Source organism: Melanaphis sacchari, unplaced genomic scaffold, assembly GCF_002803265.2.
Source record: "Melanaphis sacchari strain LSU unplaced genomic scaffold, SCAv2.0 Contig10_pilon_pilon, whole genome shotgun sequence".
NCBI classification, from domain to species: domain Eukaryota; kingdom Metazoa; phylum Arthropoda; class Insecta; order Hemiptera; family Aphididae; genus Melanaphis; species Melanaphis sacchari.
Genome location: NW_020270420.1, coordinates 1237281 through 1258547, shown reverse-complemented (window position 1 = coordinate 1258547; position 21267 = coordinate 1237281). Strand labels below are relative to the sequence as shown.

The window sequence follows — 21267 nt, the reverse complement described above, 5'->3', positions numbered from 1 at the left end:
GAAAATTTTTTGCGGTCCATCGAAATTCTAGGCACATATTTTTAACATATATTAGGTATTATTTTAAAATTGGATGTTGTACTTATATCAGTTATTATATATACCTACAAATAGATTGTAGGATCAATCGAAACACAAAATAATAATTTTATAAGGTTTATATAATTATACCTATGCATTGGTTTTTTTTTTATCGTCATTTTAAATACCTACTTAGTTGGCAATGTTCAAGAATCATAATTCATAAATATAAGTATGTGGTATTAATGTATAGGTATAATTTAAGCATACTAGAATAGAAGTAGCTTGTAAAAAAGGTTGAAATAATCTGTACAAAGGATTCTTCGCAAGTTTTATTTTTACAACGGTTATAAAAATACTAAAAGTCAACATTTTCATAAATGTGTGTCGGCCTTGTTTAATGTTAGTACATCAAATAACATAAGTTACAAAACATTTATTTGTGTAAATTAATACTACTAACCAAAAATTATATGATAAGTAGAAAATGATAATATAAAAATTTTATGAAAATTTTAAATAGGTATCTAAAGTTTTTTTGTTTTCAAGTTACACCGAAAAAACAAAATTGATTATTTCAAAAATTTGATTTGTTTATAAATTCCCGATATTATTAATTTTTTGTTTGTTTTTCTCGATTAAAAAAAATAAGTAAATACTTGGAATATTTAAGTTTGACCTCTTTAAAGTACAAATTAGATATAATTTGATACTCAAGACCACCTTCGTTTTTGAAAATTGTAGCATTTTATTGACAACTTAACGTGTACTCGTCCACAAAATATTACTACCTACATCATTGTAAAATCAATTAATTTTCTCTACTAAGAATATTAATGCTTTTTGATATGAGTATATCTGTAAAAAATCTTTGGTAAATTTATTTTTGGTATTAGATAATATTGGTATTTAATATTGATATCGCCTATTCTTTGGTATTACGATTTCGCAGTGACTACGCCTAGGTACTTTTGTGAAGACTTAGTCTAACTTAATCACTAAAATGTCCATTATTGATAATTTATGAACTAACCTATACATATTCATGTTTTACCCTTCTTTTTAGTCTGATTATGACTCACGGGGTAGGTGTCAAAATGTAAATAATACTGTAGGTACCCTTATAGTTTTTAAAGGTTTGCACCGCCACTGTTCATACGAAATCGCTATAATTATGAAATTATATCAATTTAAAAAAATATCTTGCTGCAGTTTGTTTAACAGCTTGATATCGGTTTATTAGTCAAAGGATCATTTTGTACAACTTTAAACTTTGTATAAATTCAGTTGCTAAGAACTAAACCCGAAAAATATAGTTGTTAACGAATAATGATCTAGTCGTGCAGGGAAGTCATGTGGCTCAGTATTTGACGACCTATACACAATGATTCTACTAAAGAAAATTGAATCATTATGCAGTAATTTAAAAATAAGTCGGGTAAAATTAATATTTTCACTAAAAACAAATAAAAGCAATTGATTGTGTATTGAGTATAACTATAAATATTATTTTTTCTTAAATATTGAAAAATTATTTATAATAAGTAAGAGAGGATCTTGAAAGATAATGTTTTCCACAGCCTTTCGAAGTTTTCGGTTATTAACACAATAAGTTATGCATTATTAAATTATGTTTGTACAATATTGCATGTATATAATATATTAAGTGAATATATAGTGACTAAGGCAATATATTTATATGGTTAGTACAGTGTATATATATATATAGAAATGTATATATATATATATATATATATATAATATTATAATCTTATATAATATATTATATAACGTATATAATGTACGTAAGCCACATTTGACAAAATACAATTAATTATATCAATCTAAAAATCGTATATAAGAAGCGTATAAACATGTGGTGAGTAGGTAAACAATTATAATACTAAAGAAAATAGCAGAAAAAAAAATGTTGTTAATTTTTGTTTTTATAAGCGTAGGTACAGAGAAATATAACTTTTGACACATAGTTTTCAACAAGTCTAAAATGAATATCACTTAATCCCTAGAAAAAAGATTTATTTTTTAAAAATTATTATTTCCGTTAATTATTGTCGACCATATTTTAAACGTTGTATATTAACATCTGAAATCCCTTTTGTCATCCTGAAATAAAATGATTAATGCATTATTAGTTATTAGTTAAAAAAATAACAGTAAGTATAGATGGTTAAACATTAGACAAACCTTTAAAATTTAGAGCTTCTTATACCAAAATAAGTAGTGTTCACCATTTTGAACGATTAAATCGTCAACACCGGTCGGAGCTACTAGTTGATTGCTCGGAGGATTTTGCGGGTCAGGACATGTTCTCAGTTTGTACAACAGCCAAAAATGATAACTCATTGGTTCCTCTTTAAGTCCCGATAGAGTATGCACGTAATGACCATTTGGCCATTCCGTAGCTGAAAACCTATGATTAAAAATCGATTGTTATAAAGTTTTGACGAGTAAGATATTGATTTTGATATGTAAGTTTCTGAATAGTAAAAAACAATTTTTTATTTTAAGATTAATATTCGCAACAGAAACCAGGGGAGCTTAATTGTTGGTTAATGAAATAGTGTAGGTACATACAAATTCAATCAACTAAATTTAGTAGTTCGAATTCTGTTCAATCGAAATGTATAATATAACGTAACTTAACTATCCTTAAAAAATATATCGTGATGAACACTATTTTCGGGATTTGTAAAGTACAAAAAATATAGGGATAACGACTATTCTATATTTCTTGAGATTTTTGATTTTAGTGCGTATTATTTTATCAACAGCGATTTCATGACGATTTAACTGAAATATAAATTCAAGGAGTCTGATTTTGAAAACGTTCAAATATGTTTTTCTATTTTAGCACTCCTGTGTATATCAATACCTAGTCATTTGGCATCGCAATACATAACGACAAATCAACATAATACAACGTACGTGAAAGCGCTGTCTAGATCAGACGCTCTTTGCATGATCTCGTAAAACGTGACGTTATGGTCGGCCGTGATGTTGATCGATCGTTTTTCCGTAATGTTGCTGCCGATCCACAGCGAATAGCTGACCGTCACGTTTGTGCCGCTGTCCGAAATCTGTGGCGGATGGTATTCGTCGGTGGCAACGGATTCGGTCACGTTGACGGATGACACCGGACGTTTGGTGTCGACGGCCGACGGGTGCGGTATGATCACCGCGGTACCGACGTTGTCCTTATCTATATCGTTATTCACCGTACATTATGATTAAAGGCGTATTGCTGACCCAACAGAAGTGTGTAACTATACGAATTAGGACGTGGGCTCATCACAGCCCCGACCGCATTTATCCACGTAACCCTCCCCACCCGCACACAACCCCAACACTCACCAGCTCCCGGCCGGACCTCGCAGTGGTCGGCTATCCCCTCGACGACGCCCGACACGCGCGCCAAGGCGATTATCACTTCGGCCGTCGTTGCGATGTCAAAGAAAGCTCCGTCGGGTCCTTGATGGTTTAACAGCCAATCGACTGCGTTCGTCCGGTTCCACGTGGCTTTGCCTTCTTGTAACGCCTGTATAACAGCAGCAGAAACGGATGACGAGTTAAAATTATTCATGAACAAACGTAAAAGGCATTAGATCAATAACACAGGCAAGTTGATTTGGCCGTGGACTGCGGCCGTAGACACACGCGTCACTACGTTGCAGTGGCGCATCTCGCTAGAAAGGGGCGTAAAAAGCGATGACTGATAAACAGTGCTAAGGAGAGGTTTGATTACTCCAAGCGTATTACTTTAGTTTCGTTTTATACTCTCTTTTATTGCGTTCATTTGGCGAGTGATAAATGATAATAATAAGTAAATAAGTAATAATCCCTAGTAGATCAATAAGGCAGACCGGAGCTAATGGGTACCTATACTTTTCATGTTTTTTTTTTCGCACTCACATAATTTTGTTCAATATTTGCCTAATGTTATTTATTGCTAAATAAATATGTAAGTAATTAAATAATATTTACTCATTTATCGTCCAAATGATTAATTGGATTTGATAGTTTAGTAAAAAAATATAAAATAAAAAAAAAAAATGCTATATCAACTATCCCCGAAGGTTAAAATTAAATTAAATAGTTTGGCTGAGATACATTTTATATCTCTTATTTTATGTGTGTCAATTTACTCCTATAACATGTTGCCCTCCCCCTAAATTATAAGCCTATATATTTATATTGTGTATAATTGTATATGTGTAGTAACGTGCTGATGTAAGTAAAGTGCGGTTTTTTATATATAGATTTCATTCTAAGAACATTTGTACAAGTAAACTTTTCAACTTTTGTATAGATAATGATTTATGGTACTCACTCGGATTGCAAGTGCAGTCGTGTGAAGACTACCAAATCCTCCGTCCAGCTGTTGTAACGCTATCAATGTCGCTAATGGTTTCCTGAGTAACGGTTTTACGTTACGGTTGCGATGATCATGTTCTACACACTGAAGGGCTAATATGGCTACACTCAATGAATCTGAAAATAAGCGTACATCATTATTCAATTGTTAAAAAGGCATATAAGTAGTCGGTCTATTAAAATTAAAAATTTAAAATAATAATATGCAGTGATAATTTCACAAAATGTTAAGCCAAAACGCATATTTTTTTATATAACAATATTATTACACCGAGGTTAGGTACTTAGGAAAAAATAATTTACTGCGATGAAAATAATACACTTGCATTGTATATTATAAATAGGTACCAAGATGTAAATACAAAATGTTTGTAAATAATAACCAATTAAAAATTAATCGTTACATTTTTAATCTTCTCGTATTTTGATTTGTATTTTATTTTATCACAATTTTATTGTAATTAAATTTGTAGGCAAGTATACAGGTATGCTTATTGCATTATACTTTTACTATTCATCTATCACTACGGCTGAATTATCATTATAATCTAAAGACAGTTTTTGGTGTCACAATTGATTAGTAACCAAATTCAATATATCTATATGTGTAATATTATAAACCTATATTATATACAGTTCTGGCTAAACATTCATTATTATTATTTTATTACATACGATTATTAAACCTATGATGTTATTGTTTTTCTACTGTATTGTAACTGACCCACTGTATGCTTAGTGTTGGCTATCTCGATTAGTCTTCGAATGTGTCTTTTTCTGACATGTGTACCCGATTCACACGCCACCAAGGAACTATACGAGAAATCCAAATCGGATATAGTTTCATGTTGTAGCAACGAGCCTGAAAAATCAAACTGTTGAATTAACATCACGTTCCACGTTTAAAATCAGCAAGACGATTTCTGGAATCGATTAACATTTTTACAAACTACCAATGGCAGTTATTTTTTTTTATTTATAACTTTTACCAATTAAATCGTGTCCGTGGAATTGTCTTGGATCGTGACAAGCACTAGCCAATGCCATTGAGTACGTCGCAATGTTGGCTACGGTTAATGCTTCGTCTTCGTCATCTTGTTGTTGAAGGGTATCCGAATCTGGGTCGTGGTGTTGCCATAGCCTGGCCAAAAGTTCTATTTCCAATTGTTTGGCGCTCAGTTCTCGTTCCAGAAGTTCCCCGGTTTTCGTCATCTCCATGGCCACAATGGCCTGAGCGGTGTCTGTCCCGGTTCCCCATCCCCAGTCTTTGTTCCGTTGTAAAGTAAGCCAGTCAATAGCTCGTTGTAATTCTGTAACACAATAAAATAAATTAATTTCCGTTCGAACAAACGTGGTTTTAATGAAAAACCAATGACCGGATACGATTGACGCTGAGGGTACAACAAATTACTGCACAAAGCGTCGATAAATACACAAATTCGTGTATTATTTTATTATTTGATGATGGCTTTGTTTTATATTTTTTCATTTTCGAAACCAAAACATTTTATTAATGCGTTTATTGTGAAAATGAATTCTAAACTATAATGTACAAATTGGATTTTGATATAGCATAATAAAGGATTGAAATAAGTCAATAAAAATTGCATGACTGGTGAAAACTCAGTTATTTCAATATGTGTTTTAGAGTTTTATATTAAAATAATAAAATTTATGAGGCTATTAATGGTATATTATTATTACGTTAATTTATATACAAAATATTTTCTATTATATTCGATAGATGTTTAATATTGAACAAACAACGAAAGACTTTTGAGATGAAATCATAATAAAATACTCAATAAAACCAATCAAATAACGACGAATCATTGAAATTTATTGTCAAATTTTCGAATTTATGAATTTAATATTATTATACATTGCAGAATTTGTAACATTTTATTAATATTATTATATTGTATTTTATTAGTTGTTACATATAATATATGGTCGAATCTATAATAGAAATATAAGTACCGGTTTCAAAGAGCGCACCTTTAATTGACTGCTGTATTGTAAGTTATAACTATGTATAATATATACATGTATTGATGTATGTGTAAAAAAGTATATTAGTTATTAATAAGTGATTAGAAATTTTACTTAAGTATTTTAGTATACTTCAGAATATTTATATACAAATATATTAGCAATATTAAAATAATCATCATCAAAACACGAAGCTTCGAGTTAAAATTGACTTATACAAATGATAGGCTTAATGCGAATCATTCAGTAAGTGTATAATGTATGTGTAATATTTACTTAGTTTATCATCATTAGTGTAGTTTGTATTACGTAACAATGATAATATAGCCCACTTATGTGTAGGTAACGTTACCTCCGAATCAACGTTATTTCTAATGATGTAAAGGTTTGACATAACATATCAAATGCCAATATTGCAGATGCAAAATTATTTAGCATTAATTGTCATTTCAACCGTACCCAACATCAACTATAACTAGGTACCTAAATCAATTCATACATAAATCACTTCTGGCACTCTCCGTGTCTAATATTTAACAATTTCTGTGTCAGATTACTATTGTGATATCATACTTAAATCTTGTTCAACTCTGTCAGCACAATATATATATCCAGAATGATCGGTATATGCGACTACACAATTCAATTCAATTAATTTATTGATTACAACAATTTAGAAGCTGTAATACAATGTGCGTGCGTGATTTGATTTAATTGTATAGTTGATCGAGTTTTAAAAATTCTGGTTATTCGAACAATATCTAAATTCTAAGTCTATAGTTAATACACACATATATATATATATATATATATATATATATTAGTATGTAAATTACCATTTTCTTAAAATCGTAAGTAATTAAAGTGATTTAATGAGTCATTTATTTTTTTTATAATTTGAACGATAATATTACATGTTTAAATTTATCATGTTTATTGTAACCGTTATATTATATTATGATATTACGGTATACTAACTATTTTATAGTCTATAACCTCGCCCACAAATGACAGATAAGTAATGTTTGAGCATTGGTAGAGTGCTAGTTTTATACCACTCATTAGTCTTTAATATTGCTATAGTGAAGAACAATATTGTAGACTGTAAACTATAATATCAATTGTGTGTACATTTAATTAAAATAATATAAATTAAATTATGACTTCGTTACTTTCATCTATAATATTTCGTCTTAAACTGGCACAAGTAGTGAGTATTCTATAAAAAAAAAAAAAATACAAATATATAATATTGAAACTCGATTTTGCGATGTAACCGTTGTTTTATTACTTTTATAAATATTATAATTTTTGTTGGTTCATTAAATTTATTTATTTTTAAATATTATTTAATAAGTAATAACTTATAATAAATTATTTTACTCAGGATCATTTGTTGTTAATTTTATAAAACTCAACGCAGATACTTAATTATCAATAAATTATTAACAACGTAAATGCAATATGCTGCTAACTATAATACTATTTAGCCGTATAGGTATATTGATAAGTAAAAAGATTAATACAATTATATTTAATATTTTTGGTAATACAATACATTGACACGCATAAAGAATTATGAAGATTGAAGAATTATAATGTAATATTCATACAAGTACATTCTGCATGATTCATATAAAAGACAATTACATTCATAGTTTGGAATGTATAAGAATTATATTCCAACTATTGGCTAAATATTCATGAAATATTTAAATATGTTATTGATGATTATATTCATACCTAGGTAGTGAAATAGATAAACAGTTTACATTTAGATAAGGCAACGCGACTAAATTTATGATCTTTACGTTTATGGCCAGGGTTTATTTTCATACCATTGTTGTAAGAGTCGTGTAATTCTATAATAAATATAATTTTTATAACTGCGATTTTAATCTTGCTTTCGTTAATCTTGTGAACTAAACTATACATATTATATTATTACTACGATTTATCATGATCTGTTTTTGTAATATAGTCATATTATAATGGTTCCATAATTAAATAGCTGAATAACTGAATAGTTGAATAGCTACTTTATAAGTAGACATTTTCTAGCAGATAACTCAAATAATTTGGTTTCATTCAATGTCTAAATCAAACAAAGCCTGAACATATAAAATGTATTTGTTATGACTCAGGATGATAGTTTTGTCTAGCTCATTTGATTTTAAAGCACGACGATATTCTGTGCCTGTGTGTGTTGAGCTATTGTGCTGAACATATATAATATATAATTATTGATTTGTAATATGTAAAAAGTGTAAATCAATACATCATAATATATTAAGCTTCTTAACAATATGGTTAATTTAAGAATAGTTCCTACACAATAACACTGAAATATAGTTTATGAAATAGTATTTTTTTTATTTTATCAGAGTTAAATATAATGTTTTATAGAAAAATGATGTTTTTTGTATCTATAGAGATAATAAAGTCTAATTAACAAATATACATAATATACGTATATTAAATAATTGTTACAATTTTTGCTGGCCATAATTTTATAAAAATTGCATCCTCAGCTCTTTTTTTTTTAAGATACGTAATATTCAATAGTCAATTAAATAACAAATTTAAAAATTCAAATATATCTATATTTGGTATTAAAAAATACTGTTGGCACAATGATAAATTCTACTTGTTTCATAATAATATTGTATGATTGTATTAATTAAACTATTAGGTCTTAAAAACGGGATGAAGATATTTCTTTGAGATTTAAATTTGTAAAGCTACACATTATGTAGTCATTCCAACTCAAAATGTTATTAATAAGAGATTTAAGTGGTTGTTTGCATAATAATTATTATTATTTTTTATTTTAAAAATATTTATACAATATTTTCTGGAAGATGACAATTGCCCACAACGATTATAACACATCATATAATATTTTATCGAATATTTGTATAGTTAATATCATTCTGACAATTCGATCAAAATTAATTAAACCATATGGGTGTATATAAATACGTGGATATGTATATTCAAATATATTTTAAAAAAGCTAAAAATATTTACAAATAGCAATGTTTAAAACAAAACAAACATCTGAACGGAGGAGAGAATAAAAATAAAAAGCTTAAACGATTTAGTTGTTTGCAAAAATGACTAGATTTTTCCAAATTTTGTTTGAATAATTTAAAAATAATTTAAAAGTTAAAAATTTCAAATGCATATATAAATATCTCAAAAAGTATCTATTTAGGATATTATAGTATGTATAAAAATTACAAATATAAACATGTTTGGTTAAAATTTCTAATAACTGCGATTATTCGTTTTTTAATTATAACAAAAATGGTTTGAAGAGAAAACGTATATTATCCATAGTCGTAAAACTTTGAAATCCAAACGGTCATAAACAATTAATCTGACTTGCTGGTAGAATTTTTTTGAATTTAGATTTAAAAACTAATGAAGAGTTTTGTAATAATATTTTTAATTTTAAACTTGAAATTTGAAAGAAATTATTTTTATGAATTTCTTACTATAAAATAACTTGTATACATTTTGATGATTTTGTCAAGATTCTATCTTTAAATACAAAACAAAAACTATTGTTACTATACATTTTTGATATTTTTTTAGTTAGTAAATAATCAACTAATGATAAAACTCATAATAAATTTTTAAGAATTTTTACGTACATTTTTCATCGGTATTTCTAGAGAAAAATGAAATAAAATATATAATTTCATATGATTATAAATAGTTCAAAAAAATAAAAAATATTTTGAAAATTTTCTCATACATAAAAAATGATAGTTAAACAATGTTTAAACATTTGGTAATAATTTTAAGTATCTAGAGTTGTTTGTTTTATAAATAAAAATGTTTGTTCTATATATAAAAATATATAGGTACAATAAAATTTTAAAATTAATACATAAATCACTTCGCTCGGAATTTTAAATACTAAACAGGGGTAAACATGGAAATTATAATTAGCACAATAATTAATTTGAGTAGTATTACAATTAAAGAATATTTAATAAATATTTAATATTTATGTATACCTATTTATAATTTTTTGTATATTTTGTATATTTTAAATAAAATATTACTTTAACATTTCAATATTTAAATCGGGATAAGAATAGGACATTAAAACTTTATTTTTTTTTTATTGATTGTAAGAGAGGGTCATAATAACAGGTGATATTTCACTTAAGAGTGTTTAAATAAGTTAATTGTCACTTAAATGTAATGTATTCAAGATAAGGACGACAATTAAATAAATAGAATTTTGTATAGGCATACTATAAATCGAAGTATCTTAAAATTAATTTTAATTATTTAATTTGACTCATGTGAATTGTACGTATTACGTCAACATTATTTTTACTATTTTCTGTTTTATTTGTATTAATAATTCTTATTTTGAATTGAACCATAGTCTAAAAAGGAGTTAATAAAAAATGTAACTAAATTTGTTTTCACGCACAAAAATATAAAACACTCATAATATATTTATTTTTATTTTCTAGATTCTTTCTTTTGGAAGTATCATACCAGTGTTCGCCGAATTGCCTGTTACCTTTTCACAGTTCACTTCAGATTTCACGTACTTAACGTTGTACAGTTACCTAGGAATTGGTATTATCACTCTGGTGAGCTTATGTATAGCAGAACCAGTCTCTGATAAATTGGTAAACATAATACATATATATTATATTTTTAATGTACACATTGCTCAAATATTCTAAAAGGCCAAAGATTTCCGCCCTTAAAGACCTAACCTTTAACATAATACATACTCATGTAAATGTCTATCATTGCAGGTTTTAATAGTACCCTAGAGAAACTTTTTTGAAATCTTTAACTCTCGTTAACCATTCCCCTTCCTCCCTACTTCCCATTCTATATTTCATCGCTTACACTTTATATGATGTATGCGGTTCAAAGTTTGAGTATATTAAGTATATACTCGGTAAGCAAATAGCCCGAGGGTTTTACCATAAATTTAAACTGAAAACCTCACGTCCATAGAATTATTAATGAACTCGGGGTCACAAAATTCAACGGTTTTTTTACATATAGGTATACTTATACGTTTTGAGGTAAACCTTCAATAAAATAGAATTTAAAAACTACATTTATCGTGAAGATTATCGTCTATTGAACTTATAAAGTTTGAACTTATAAAAATTTTATATATAATCATATAGCTTATAACCTATATATTTTTATTAATACCCTGTTTCTTAAATAATACTATAGTCTATAGGTACTATATTATATAGTAAGTATTACTATAATAGTCTATACATATAATATTGAAAAAATAAAGTTTAATATTTTAAAATGTAATTTAATATTTTGTTTTGACGAAGGTCTTCTTTTTTTCATAAAAATATATTTGATTAATGAAAATGTTTATCATCGGCAGTATTATATCTTAAAGTTTCTTGAGTTGACATTACGACATTTGCAGTAAAAAAGTTTATTATAAATGTATTTAACATAAAATATTAATTTTATAAAATAAAATAATAAGTTAGGGTTTTATTTATCGCTGAATCAATGTAGGTTAGGTTGTATACAGTTAAACAACTACGCCTTAAAAGTAAATAATAATTTTTATTTATTTTTTTTTTATCACAATATTATAATTGTTGAGTACTTATCTACCTGACAATAAATCGCGGTTGTTTAAATATTAGGGAAAACATTTTCGATTGACCTCGATAACATTTTATGTGACATATGAACATTTAAAAGCTGCACGTGTATTAAGTTACACGAGTTCATTCACTACTCTTCATAAATAAATTACAATGAAATATGATGTATTATAGGTCATAATAGTCATACACATATGACTAAATATTTCAAATAAATTTAATACTTAATATTTCTTTATTGGCATAATAATTAATATTGGTATCCATTTACTGTATCTTTAACTAAAATATTAACTATTGTGTTAAACAGCTATCCATTTTGTGAGATTCCCAATAATTAAATTTCCTTTTTCGTTTTTAAAACAAGTGGAATTCTAGCATAGTTATTTGTTAATTTTAATAACTCAAAGGGCAAAAAACTTGTATTTAATTAGACCAGGGATCGTAAATTAAATTCTATGTCTATCTAGATCAGCGGTTCCCAAATTGTGCTCCGCTGAGCCCTTGGGCTCCGCAATGGTTTCCCAAGGGCTCCGTTCATTATTGTTCGTATGTATACAGTTCGTGTTAATTATGCTTCATAGAACACAAGCAAATACAAATGAACGTTAAATATTTCTTGGGGCTCCATGAGAAACTTCTCCTTAAAAAAAGGTTCCGAGGCTGAAAAAGTTTGGGGACCTAATACTGTTATTATGAACGACTTTTGAATGTACAATTTATTTTAAATGTTAAATCTTATCAGATTATAATTATTTATTATTATTATTTTGTTCCTTCTCACGATAAAAAATGTATAACACCCGAGTTCATTGCTCTTTTAAATTAATAAGTGTAGTATATACCACCACGCATGATGTTAACACATTAAATAATTTTATTGTAAGTCGTAGTTATATATAGACTTTTAATTTATTTCTACAAATACGTTTATTATTTTGTACCTATGCATTGCAATTTTTTTTTGTATCCTTAATTGACTGCTGTCAATTGATGTTTATCAACGTAATCATCAATATTTCATATTATAATATATTTAATATACTTATTCTGTGAAAATAATAATATAATGGGTTACAATATTTTAATAGAGGTGCATTTTTCAAACCATATATATGACATGTATACATTAGTATTTTACATGACAAAATTCTATGAATAAACACTTCGTCCGTCCGTACACGTCAGAAAAATTTCACACGCTAAATTGTTTAAAGGTACGCGCTATAATAATATAATAATCCGGCTAATTCGACGACGTTACTTGCCACCGCCGTCGTCAACGCACACGCACACACAGGAAAAGGTATGTCGAACACATAATGAAGGGTTAATATGACCCTATACGGCTATATATATATTATAAACACGCACATACACATATAAATTATACGCGTCTGTGTGCAGGGAAAATTAATGAGCCAGCTATATTGGGTATAAAAAATTCATTGTCACACGCCGCCGAGGGAAAAACTTGCGTGTTGAACAACCATAGTAGAGGAAAGAGGTTCGTTATTATTTCATATGTTATAATTATATTTCGATGGTTGACAGAAAATTGGATGCGAAATATTATAACAACACGCGCGCGACCCACACACACATACACACACACACTATAGCTAGCCCGACGATCAATATCACCCGGCTGATTGTTGTATTATGTTTCGCAAAATACACCGCAGGCCTTTGCGGTATATGTTCGATATTTAATAAAATTATGTGGGTGTACAGTTAGCACTTGAACGAATCAAAATAAAACAAAACGTTTGCCTGGAACGTGTTTATATAATATGTAGGTACCTATCCGCTGAGTTAACGACGTATTTATTGAGAGGCAATGAGTATCAGCTAAAGAATAAACTCCTTCACTAGAAATTTGATATTTGTTATTATTAACAATACACCAAAATAGTAAACGTATGTACATTTTTGAAAATAATAGAATTTATAACTTTTATAGATGTTTAAAAGATATTCAAAAGACATCATGCGTTTATTGTTATATACAAATGGCTGTGTTAAATATGATTCAATGATCTTGTGATACTAAATTATAGGGAGTGTTTGGGGAGAAAATCCATTGCTTTTTGAAAACTATCCAATCTCTCTCGAGTATCTGCCTCCACTTTCCTAATTAAATATTCTTAAATACGTATTTGAGTCACGCCACACCAAAAATCTACTGTCCGGTTCGTTCTTAATTTAATTTACACGGTCTCCCAGCCAAGTGCGCACGTGCTCGGACGTCGTTTTACAATATTATTGTTATTATATATATATATTATACATTAATTGTTTTTATGGTTGCTACATCGAGTGCCGTCGTTTCTAGGCCCTATATTCTTCGAGTTTGGCTGCGATCCTGCACCTGATATCGGCATTCTTTATTATTAAAGACGTATTCAGCTACGACTCGCTATGGGGACTGCGGATCATCAGTGGACTGTTCACCGGAGCGAACACCGTAGCCTACGGATGGGAAGTGTTATACGTGACAAAATTTATCCATCACTGATGACGCGATGACGGCTCTCTACGCCGGAAAAAAGAAACAACAATCGGTCAAAAAGTTAATGTACTAATAATAGGTATCTCTTTTGTCCTCTCCTATAGGCTCTATATTATTTAATTCTCCGTCGCCATATTATCGTATAGCATGTGTACATAAGACAGAATAAGCGTCGCTATTGTATTTGTACAGGAATATCAATACATATATATATATATATATTATGATATAAAAAATACTATTTATAATAATATAATATATTTTAACGATTAACATAATTATCTATTAATTTATATCATTGATATCATTGATATTATATAGCCGATGCAGCAGACTTTGTTTTTCCCACAAGGAATTGTTTGTAAATTACGACGACTGTACGCCATTGGCCGTGAAAACAAAAATTGTGAGTTAAAAATATATAATATGCCCTCAGCGAATTTCAAATTTCTGTCGAACACATAACGTTACTTTCTTCAAACGAGAAAAAAAACTACCGCCTGCTCGTGTCGTCAATCATAGTCGATTATTATACTATAATACTGTCGGTCTTACCTGATTTGTCTTTGACGGCATTTTGGGCGGCGGCCAGATGTGCAGGTAGTACGACCGCAATGACAACGGCGGCGATGATTATCGCAGCAGCCGGTGGCCACCGTGGTCGTCGTCGTGTAGCCATATGACTACGGTGGTGCGACTACGCGGTGGTGCCGGGACATTGAGGCGACGTACTCCGCGGCGTCAGTGGCGGCGGCGTCGGCGTCAGTGAGGGCTCCCGACCAGTTGCGCCGCGTGCGCGTTCGATAAGCTACCGCCGCCTTGCCGAATCCGCTGGCCACGCCTACCGCACAACGGTCAACGCGACGCCACCGCTAGGCATCTGTGGCGCCTGTACGTCGCCGCGCCGATCGACAAGCGGGCGCGCGCTCTTCGCGGGGGCGAGCTGTTTGGTAGGGGGTCGTAATGGGGGCAGGGGAGGAGAACGTAACCTAGATCGCAAATACTTTTTATTTCTTATACCCCCTCACCACCCCCGTCCGACGAGTGGTAGCCGTTGTTGCCGTCACTGCACGGTGCGCACACCTCTGCCCGTTTACCGCCAACGCTGCGGCAGCAGCAGCAGTGGGAGGAAATACAAAACATATATTAAAAGGTTCGCCGGAAGTGTAGGTATATATGTCTGCTGCTGTGCGACCGACGCACTTGTCGGACGAGAAGTAAATACGTATATGTATATAAATGCGGTTTGGATACGTGCTTGACGGCGGATGAAGGAGAAATGAATATTTCCGGCACGATTGAAAATCAATTTACCCTCTCCCGCGGTTAGGTCACGCGAATGCTGCACGGTTAGAAGAAATGCCGAAAATGCTGTAAAAAGAAAAAAAACCAAGATTATATATTAATATACGCGCATTTCGTTTATTAAATCGTATATATACATGTATATTAGGTACACGGACGATGACGAAATATAAATATATATATATATATAAATATGCGTATCTTTGAAATATTACTGGCATAATATCGTCGTTATAATATATATTGCATAAAAGTTCTGCAAAGGTACCTATAGGTACTTGGTCGAAATTCCTTCGAGTATGAAATTGCTCTTATATCGCTAATGCGATATTGATGAATTCTGCCGCTGCCGCACTATGTATGTATATTAGACACACGTGTACGGTAATACTTATACATATACATAGATTTATAAGATCATACTATATATAGCCGTTGTTCAACAACGGACCGCTGAGAAAATATAATATTGACGAATATCGTGAACAACAGTCCTGCTGTTTTTGATATTACATACAAGTTCAAGTGATATCTCATATACGTAGGTACCTACATAGATATTTTAAAACCTACTGAAAACTAATATTATAATAACATAGGAATATTGTGTAATGTTATTGTATCTTGTGCGCATGTATATTGTTTTTACTTTCCGCCTAAGTATGTGTAATCGTAAATATAAAATACGATCAAATTGGAAATTCTACGCAAGATTAACACTCATAATTACCGATCGTCATTCACTGTATTAAATACTTTACCATTATTTATTGATTTTAATACTATTAATGTATCAAATAAACAATAAAGTTATCCATTAATTAAATGCATACACGAGGTATCATGTTTTAATATGAATCACGTTATTGATTTTCGACGCCTTTGCATAATACAACATAATCGTAGCTCGATCTTGTCTCGAAAATTTTCTGAGGATTTCATCGTTTAAGGTAAACAAAACTTTGTGGGATTTTTGGCGAGTGGACTATTTGATATTGTTATACAAACATTAAGCTTTTTATCCAGTATGTGCAGAAGTATATTGCGAAAATCTTTAATTTTTTTATTTTATTGATATATGTTTAAAAATAACGAACATTACAAACAATTTTGTCGTTCAAATCTTTAAAAAAAAATTATAATCTTTTCAATTTAAATACCTAAAGCCGAATAATATTTAGTACAGACTTTCATAAATTATTATTTTTATTGAAATAATTAAAAGTTAAGAGTAAATAAGGCAATAATTACATTTTTATGAAGATTTGAAAATTAAATCTTGACAAAATCGATTATTGAAATAAAAAATAAAAATTTCTATTTAACAGTATTAGTTAAGATATTATAAACTAAAATATTATTTATGAAAGATTTCAAAATCCCTATAATTATATACTTATTATCATTTATTTATTATTTTTTTGTTGTAATGTTCTTATAAATTTTAGATCAATTTTAAGTAATTACAATTTTTTTAGTTTGTTCAGGGTTTTCCCAGTGTTAAGACTTATTAACATGATACAATGTCCCTTTTAAGATGTTACTCACAGAAATTTTAAAAATATCGAAAAAAGATGAGCATAGTTTTATTTGACAATAAAAATAAAGTATTATATTTTATTTATGTTTTCTCGGAATGCTTTCTTCGTGCATACTTCCAAATTATTCTACTTATATATCTGTATACAAGACCCTATATAGAAAGTCACTCTCCGATTATTATTCTAATAACTATGATTGCTCTTCATGTAAAATGCAAGTCATTTATATGCAAATGAATGATGAATTATTTTTGTCAAAATATTTATGAATTTTAATACCTAAGAAAATATTCTACAGAGTACTTTTTTATGGAAACTTTAAACTCTGTATGTTTTTAAAAGAAAATATAAAAATAACTTGTTTTTCATTCGTTTTTAGAGACTAAACTTCCATAGCCCTTTTCCTGTTTTCCACCAATGACAATGTTATCCTTAAAAATTAAAGAAAAATATAAAATTCCTTTTAAAATGAAAATTACTATTTTTTAAAGATTGTAAATGATTACTTCCCATATTACAAAACACAAAAAATGTAATTGCATAATGCACAGAATCTAGAATTTTAAACTAGATACATTAGCATTAAAAAAAAAAAATCATGTATTTCTTTAATAATTTAAAGTATAAGAGAGAGGTTCTTATTTGAAAAAAAAGTTTGTGTCACTTCTTAAATAATAATGGTATAGAAAAATATGAATATTTTAAAATGCCGTCTTTAAAAAGTTTTAAAGTTACAAAAATCAGAATTCTGATAAATTAATTATTAAAGAACAAAAAAGGTATACTCATTATGGAATAATCACTTTGTATACGTGTCCATAATAGGTAAGTTTGAAATAGGTATAAATAGTGAACTTTGTAGGACCGGTAAATAGGTATAGTAGGTACGAAGTTTAATAAATTCATATATTATGAGAAACAGTTGTACAATGGTAACTTTGTTGGTATTGATCTTGTTTAAGCTCTGAGTCATCAGTCTCGACAAAAATTTTATGATGTTTAATTATTTATTTATTGAGTTACATATCCGGTATGATTGTTTAATAGGTAGGCATAAATAAATTATGAATACAATTCAACAAACACAAATCATGTCCATACAAATTGCATCAATATTGTTCTTTTGTACTATTTTGGTTCAACGCATTTTTTCGGAATTGTCATTAACAATATTTATGTATACGAAAAATAACGACGATAAAGCTATTAAATTGAATGTCGATGCTTTTCACCGAAAAATCAAGTATATTAGATCACTTTAAAGTTTAATATAACTCTGACGTGGTTCAAAGGATTATACGGCACAGTTGCGGTCACTCTTTTTTTTATACCTATGAACTGGTTTTACAATACTGACATAATAATAAGTAAAGCTTATATTAGAGTAAAATCACAAACTTTTCTTCTTTTATGTTATTTTTAAAATGTCTAAAAATTAATTTTTTAGAGCAAAAAATTACTTAATATATTATAAAATGAACTATAAATAATTGACATATCTCAATAAAATTGAGTCTACTAATTAATAATTATATAGAAAAATACAACTTACCCGCCGTCATCACAATGCAATATTATAATTGTAATTATCGCATTGATATTGATAACGTTCTACCAGTTTGTATATAAAAATAACATAGAAATAGGAAAGTTTTATTTTACTCTAGCATAAGTTTGATTTTATTATTATTTATTACTATTATGTTAGTATTGTAAAACCAGTTCATAGGTATAAAAAAAAGTGAAAAGTGCCACCAAAAAGGTGTTGACAGCAACTGATCGACCGCATCTGTGCCGACAGCGTTCAAAGTTGCTCTACAAAGCATAAAACATAGAATATTATTATTATTAATGAACCCTATATGAACTTATTAACAAACTTAAAGGATTCATTCACACACGTTACTATTGTATACTTGGTATAATAATTAATAGTTGGGCACGTTCTTTAAATTTGGAACTGTAGTGCGTAGATACATAATATTATAATTTGATATCTACACATATGCCAAAATATATCTTATACATTTAGTTAGTTGTCCTAAGTGTCTACTTAAAAACCAATATAGTGTCTTATTGTTGTTTTGACTTAATATTATTTTTCGATATCATTGTGATATAACACAAAACTATATCGTTTGTTTTGCGGACTTAGCCAGTATATATAAAACACTGTCAATGCTTTAAGTTAAAATAGTATTGTGATTTACAATAATGGTTATTTGGAAATTTTTCGTGATGTTTACAGTTTTAGTTTTTATAGAATCACAGAGAACAGAAATACGATTATAACTTAGCCTTTAACACCCCTGTTATATTGTCGTTGCGCAGTATATAACATGTCGACTCGGTGATAAATGTGGCGCCACAAAGACCCAAGCAAGTGTAACGAATCGGATGAGTCAGCTTTGCGAAGGGGACCCAGAGCTTTTAGGAACTTTTGTTCATTTGTCGATAATGACGCAAATCTGTACAGTGTACAAATATGTAGAATAACTATAGTTTTAGATTACTCTAATATTTTAAATTCCATTATACCTTTTATACATTATACATTATACAATAAAAGTAAAATCAAATCAATAAAAATTAAACTTAAAGATATTAGAGCCCATTGCGATAGCGCGCTAAGCATTTAATTTTATAAATGGTCAAATTAAATAACAAGTAAAAGTATTCTAATTCTTTAGAGAAAATGAATTGGTAAAATTATCATAAAAATATACATAATGTTTCTAGTGTTTCTACACCATAAATATATATATATAAATATAATTATTTTACAGTTATTTTAAAAAATGTAATTAAGATCTATTTTTAATATTCTATTTAGTAATTATTGCGCTAATTAATTGTAGTGAAATATGACATTTATATGCAAAAAATATTGTTGGATTAAAATATAAAACTTATTAAGACGTCGGTTTGTTCTTAAACGTATATAATATATATATTATATATATATAAATTTTACAAAAAATTTGATTTATCTAATTATCTTAAGTACTATTTTCAGTATTTCCGATAGTCTGAATTTAATGTTTAAGATATTTAACGTGGTAGTATTTTAAAGAATTTAATATTATTTTTTGTCAGTACTTAAAGTTTTTTTTTGAAAAATATTTGTATAAGGTTTATGAATTGTGGTACACTACTATATTTCTTAAGTCTCCAATTTTATTAAAAAATATACCTTGATATAGTTTATTAGTATTTTTTCTGTATATATTAAATTATTTTACGTCGTTTCATACAATATATATATTTATACAAATTCTTTAAAGTTAAAAATATTTAAAATTTAATTTTAGATCTAAACATTTTAGTCAAGTGCACCTTATGTAAGCTTTATGTGATCACATATCTAATTTCAATGGATGTCTAAACTACAAATCTCTTTCAAAGTACCAAAAAATAATCGCCCAAACCATCATAAATTTAATAAAACACACCCGGTATCTCTTTTAAATTCCTGAACACTAATCAGTTCATCGCTTACTCTATCATTCTTATATAAAGACTGACCTTACTGGACAAAATTATAGTATTGTTTAGTAAGGCCGGATTGTGCCCAAGCGAATGGCACTTAGGATACGTGTGTTTGGTGTAGGTACGAGTGTAGAAAAATAAATCGCCGAGTTATATTTTATACTTTATTCGCTTAAAAGACGGAAGACAACTGACACTCCGTCGTATCAACGAAATTAACATTATACAAATAATCTTGGTATTAATCCGATTACGATCATCATATGGAAAAACCTTTCAATCGTAATCAGAGTATACTATAATAATGTATATAGCTAATAAGATAAACACATATATATATATAATTCAATTTTCAATATTGTCACAGTTCGGCCTTCCT

At 28.8% G+C, this 21267-nt stretch overlaps 2 protein-coding genes across 2 annotated transcripts; one reads left to right on the top strand and one right to left on the bottom strand.

Moving 5' to 3' along the window:
• Window positions 1–1934: 1934 nt before the first annotated feature.
• On the bottom strand, window positions 1935–15336 carry LOC112603619 (uncharacterized protein CG3556). The gene is made up of 8 exons (XM_025352290.1): window positions 15109–15336; window positions 5403–5723; window positions 5138–5275; window positions 4370–4530; window positions 3394–3577; window positions 2968–3241; window positions 2227–2452; window positions 1935–2145 (listed from the first exon to the last, which is right to left on the bottom strand). Exons 1-7 carry the CDS (start codon window positions 15230–15232, stop codon window positions 2236–2238), a joined length of 1419 nt encoding a protein of 472 aa, XP_025208075.1. The 5' UTR covers window positions 15233–15336; the 3' UTR covers window positions 1935–2145; window positions 2227–2235.
• On the top strand, window positions 7465–14989 carry LOC112603620. The gene is made up of 3 exons (XM_025352291.1): window positions 7465–7615; window positions 10905–11066; window positions 14377–14989. The coding sequence occupies exons 1-3, from the start codon at window positions 7565–7567 to the stop codon at window positions 14557–14559; spliced, it is 396 nt and encodes a 131-aa protein (XP_025208076.1). The 5' UTR covers window positions 7465–7564; the 3' UTR covers window positions 14560–14989.
• Window positions 15337–21267: the final 5931 nt, after the last annotated feature.

Excerpts from the sequence above, each read along its gene's own strand:
- LOC112603620 (XM_025352291.1), top strand. The coding sequence starts at position 7,565 with ATGACTTCGTTACTTTCATCTATAATATTTCGTCTTAAACTGGCACAA. Across the intron at positions 7,616-10,904 it reads GTCTTAAACTGGCACAAGTA|ATTCTTTCTTTTGGAAGTAT; the intron begins GTGAGTATTCTA and ends TTTATTTTCTAG. Across the intron at positions 11,067-14,376 it reads AACCAGTCTCTGATAAATTG|GCCCTATATTCTTCGAGTTT; the intron begins GTAAACATAATA and ends CGTCGTTTCTAG.
- LOC112603619 (XM_025352290.1), bottom strand. The coding sequence starts at position 15,232 with ATGGCTACACGACGACGACCACGGTGGCCACCGGCTGCTGCGATAATC. Across the intron at positions 4,531-5,137 it reads CAACACTAAGCATACAGTGG|ATTCATTGAGTGTAGCCATA; the intron begins GTCAGTTACAAT and ends GCTTATTTTCAG. Across the intron at positions 2,453-2,967 it reads GATCTAGACAGCGCTTTCAC|GTTTTCAGCTACGGAATGGC; the intron begins GTACGTTGTATT and ends TTTTAATCATAG.